This window comes from Cyprinodon variegatus, unplaced genomic scaffold (assembly GCF_000732505.1).
Source record: "Cyprinodon variegatus isolate N-32 unplaced genomic scaffold, C_variegatus-1.0 Scaffold27, whole genome shotgun sequence".
In the NCBI taxonomy this organism is placed as follows: Eukaryota; Metazoa; Chordata; class Actinopteri; order Cyprinodontiformes; family Cyprinodontidae; genus Cyprinodon; species Cyprinodon variegatus.
In genome coordinates this window covers 267628-271406 of record NW_015150480.1, presented here as the reverse complement: position 1 = coordinate 271406, position 3779 = coordinate 267628, and the positions used below count along the sequence as shown (strand labels likewise).

The window sequence follows — 3779 nt, the reverse complement described above, 5'->3', positions numbered from 1 at the left end:
GACAAAATTTGGAAGAAAAAAAAAATCTAATATCTGGCCTTTTCAGAGCTATGGTGACACGTGATTTTCTATCTGATACTTTGATGGCCTAGAATAGGTTACCTTTTACAATCTTCTATTTTTTACTTGTATGATGAAGCTGCAACTACCACTGTTTAAACCAATGTCTTATCCACCCACATATTTTTAATTTTTCCTTAAAAGTTGGCATTTTGGAAACGTTTTCTTTGTTTATTTTTTCTGTCACTCTATTCACTTAATTGTGTTCCATTAGTGTTGGAAGCGAAGGTTGTGTTTTTTAAATGGAAATTGGGAAAAAAAATGTCATTCTGAAATGAAACTTGAAGTTCCTAATCAAAAAAGGTTTAAAGGGAAAAGTCCAGTAAGCAAGGAATGATCAGTGGATCGTTATCTATACCTAATAACTAATACCTAACTAATAGGTTTGCAGTGATTTAATGAATTTTGCGTTAATCAATAAAAAAAAAAGTAATAATTATTTTCATGGCGATCACTGAGTCAGGGAGCGGCCATTTTTGCCCAAATATAGTAACCCCTCCCTCCTGCCATCTTCCAGCAGTGACGTCACGGTGCGGTAAGCCTAGCGCCATTCTCCCCGCTTTACAAGCAAAATCAATGGGAACTACTAGACACATCTGCAATCAACAACAATTATTGAAGATTTCCAGAGGACTTCACCATTGAAATTCACCAGAGCTATAGTGAAACTGACAATGCCCACGTGCATGGCAGCTGGATGCTGGAATACATTGGGTAAAAGTGAAATAAACATTTGGAAGAAGAATGTTTTCAACATGGTTGTGACAAACACCAGAAACAGCACTGGGACTTGATCAACAGCCGATACCGCACCGTGACGTCACAAACCAGTAGGTGGCAGTAGTGTTCTTTGACAAACATGGATGCCTCCACTAAAGCACATTCAAATGAAAATTACTCTGAATTAAAAACGTTTAATTTATTGAACAGTATGTAATAATTTCATATTTAAAGTACTTTCAGAAGTTTGAATTCTGAATATGACTTTTCCTTTAAGTTACTTGATCTGTTTCCTCAGATTTTGTTTTTCATATGTATTTTTTACAGATTTTATATTTTCAAATTCAGTTTCAGTTTTTATTTTCTTTTTTCAGTTTTACAGATTGAATTGTTTTGAAATTGCATTTTACACATCACATTATCTTTACAGCTGGGGCGGGCTTTCCCCTGGAGGGAGGAGCAAAAAACTTTTCTATTGATCTGCTGGACGTTACCAACAACATTTTTATGTTCAAGACCAAATGTTTGATTTGGCCTTAAAGTGAAGAGAATATGATCTGTAAAATGCAATTTGTAGAACTCAATATAAAAAACAGAAATTTGAAAATTACAATTTGAAAATATGAAATGTAAACAAAAATGTGTTTAGGGAAAAATGCTAAGTAACCCTTAAAACCTTTTTTGTATTAAGATGTTTTATAGCTGGATAGTTGTTTTTTTTTCCACTCACAAACACTTTTAGCAATAATGGAACAAAATTCACCCCATGCAAGTGATGCACATAACTGATACGTTGACGGATTGTCACTTCGGACCAGTGGATTTCTGACCTACTGGTTGCCTCTCTGACTAACACTCGTGTCAGACAGCCTTTCAGTGCAGGTGGATGGCCGGTGTCTTGGTATGTTTGCATTTGTGCCATACTCTAGGTTTTTGGACGAAACCTCATCTCTCCTACTTGCTGTGCTCATTTACTGTATTTCATTTAGGAGAATCACAATAAAGAGGTTCCTATTCTCATCAGATTTTTCCCATTTTTACTATATTTACAACAGTGGGTTAAGTCTGATTTATCCTGGTGTGATATGGTGAGGGTTCAAATGACAAATGTTACAAAGTACAAAGGGTATGAAGACTTTTTCAAGGCATTTTGACTATTTTCTAGTAGAAATAATGTTCAGTGGGGGCTCTGTGCCTATTAATGAACCCATAGAGGTTCAGTCTCTGCAGTAAGATAGCACAACTCTGCCTGCAGCCTCCTTACTCCCACAGAGTCATGTTTCATTCTGCTTCTTCTGTATAAATGAGATGCGACACAGAGATGATGCCGACTTATTTAATCTTAACAGACGTGGAAGCTGAGAGTGAAGAAGATGATGATGATGAAGATGATGATGGTAAAAAGGTCAGTAGGGACATTTTAAAAAGCTGACAGAGGGCCACCCTCTCTGCTGTCGCCCTTTGTTACTGTTCACACGCGACCTGTGCTTTTCACAGCTTTGTGGGTCTGTTCTACATGCTGGTGCCGCTGTTGATCTTGTCATGAATGCTTCTTTTCCTTGGCTGTTGTCCCTCCAGCTGCTCTTTATTTGTCATCAGTGCTGTTCCTGATGTCTCATTTCCTTTCGTTTTGGTTTTCGTGCTCAGTGTCTGGATGATACTTTTTACCGGTTCAGTTTTGAAATGAAAGACTTTGGCCGCTTTCATTTTGTGAAGTTTTTTTGTGCCACCCCCCCCCCTGCTGTGTTGGTGTCTAATCCACAAAACAGATACGTCTAATGATATTCACAGTGTTTGCAAAACCCAAAACAGCAATAAATGAAATGAAACATCTTCAATAACACACAATAAGCCATTTTCAATAACTAAAACGGTCCCTATATGGTCATGGACAAAGACCTCCAGTATGAACTCATCTTTTTTGAATAAGTCTCTAACACAGTTTATAAGAAATGTTATATGTATTCATCTAATTAATTAAAACAACTAACAAACATGAAACTGCAAAATAAAACTCAGAAAACCTTTTTTTTTCAAGCGTGAAAAAATATAACAAACAGCATCATCCTCAATCTTTCAATCATTTTTCCACCTGCTAGCAGTGGTGGGCTGTAAAGGCCTTCAAAGCCTTCTCCGCTGGCCTAAAATCAATCAGAAACACTAACATACATTCTCAACCTAAACTTTAATTTTCTTCTTTTCAGCTCTATTAATTTATCCGAAACAGTTAATTCTCTTAATTTTGTAACGTTTCTCTTGATTACTGAGCTGCTTCCATTACATTTATGTGGTCTCTGCCATCCACTCTCTGCCATCCACTCCACATCTCCCATACCTTTATGGCATTTTGGCCATTCTTTGCCTCCCATTCTACATTTAGAAATTCTAGGAACCACTGCAGATTGAGAGTGAAGTGAGTGTTTGGAACACCAGAAACAATCAGATCTCTAATATAAGATGGAGCTTGGTTGTTTAGGGCTTTATAGGTGAGAGGGAGGATTTTGAATTCTATTCTTGTCATGATTTCTGGCATGAGTGCTGGTTTGATCCAGGATTCAACACACCTGTCAACTCTGCCCTGTTTCTGGTCAGCCTCCATCAGATTTTCCCTCTTACCTAACTGTATAACCAGCTCTCAGACCAGTGACTAGTGTCAGATTATGACGAGTATTCCTGTAAACCTGCCTGACCCCTATCGGACCTGTCTGTGTCTTTTGGATCTCTGACCTGTATTCTGTGTTGCAGTTGCTGATTCTGGTGAATCTCTCCCAACCAGCGCCAGTTTCATTCCAATAAACTATTTAAACGTCTCTTGCTCCGGTTGAATCTGGGTCTTCCACCATCTGGTCATTATAATTCTGGATTTAACAGGAAGCCATTAAAAGGAAGCTAAAAATGGAGGAATATGTACTCATTTTAAAGTTTTTATCAGAACTATAGCTACAAAGGGAAGAAATATAAAAATCTTAGAATGCAAGTGAATTTTATTAAAGATGTTA

General features: G+C 37.3%; 1 protein-coding gene across 1 annotated transcript in view; it reads left to right on the top strand.

Annotated features, from left to right (window-relative positions):
* LOC107098647 (1-phosphatidylinositol 4,5-bisphosphate phosphodiesterase beta-1-like) overlaps nt 1-3779 on the top strand; it is a 72973-nt gene that overhangs the window by 39505 nt on the left and 29689 nt on the right. Inside the window, exon 14 of the mRNA XM_015396422.1 lies at nt 2130-2185. Coding sequence (XP_015251908.1) covers nt 2130-2185 — 56 coding nt within the window. The remainder of the gene's footprint in view (nt 1-2129; nt 2186-3779) is intronic.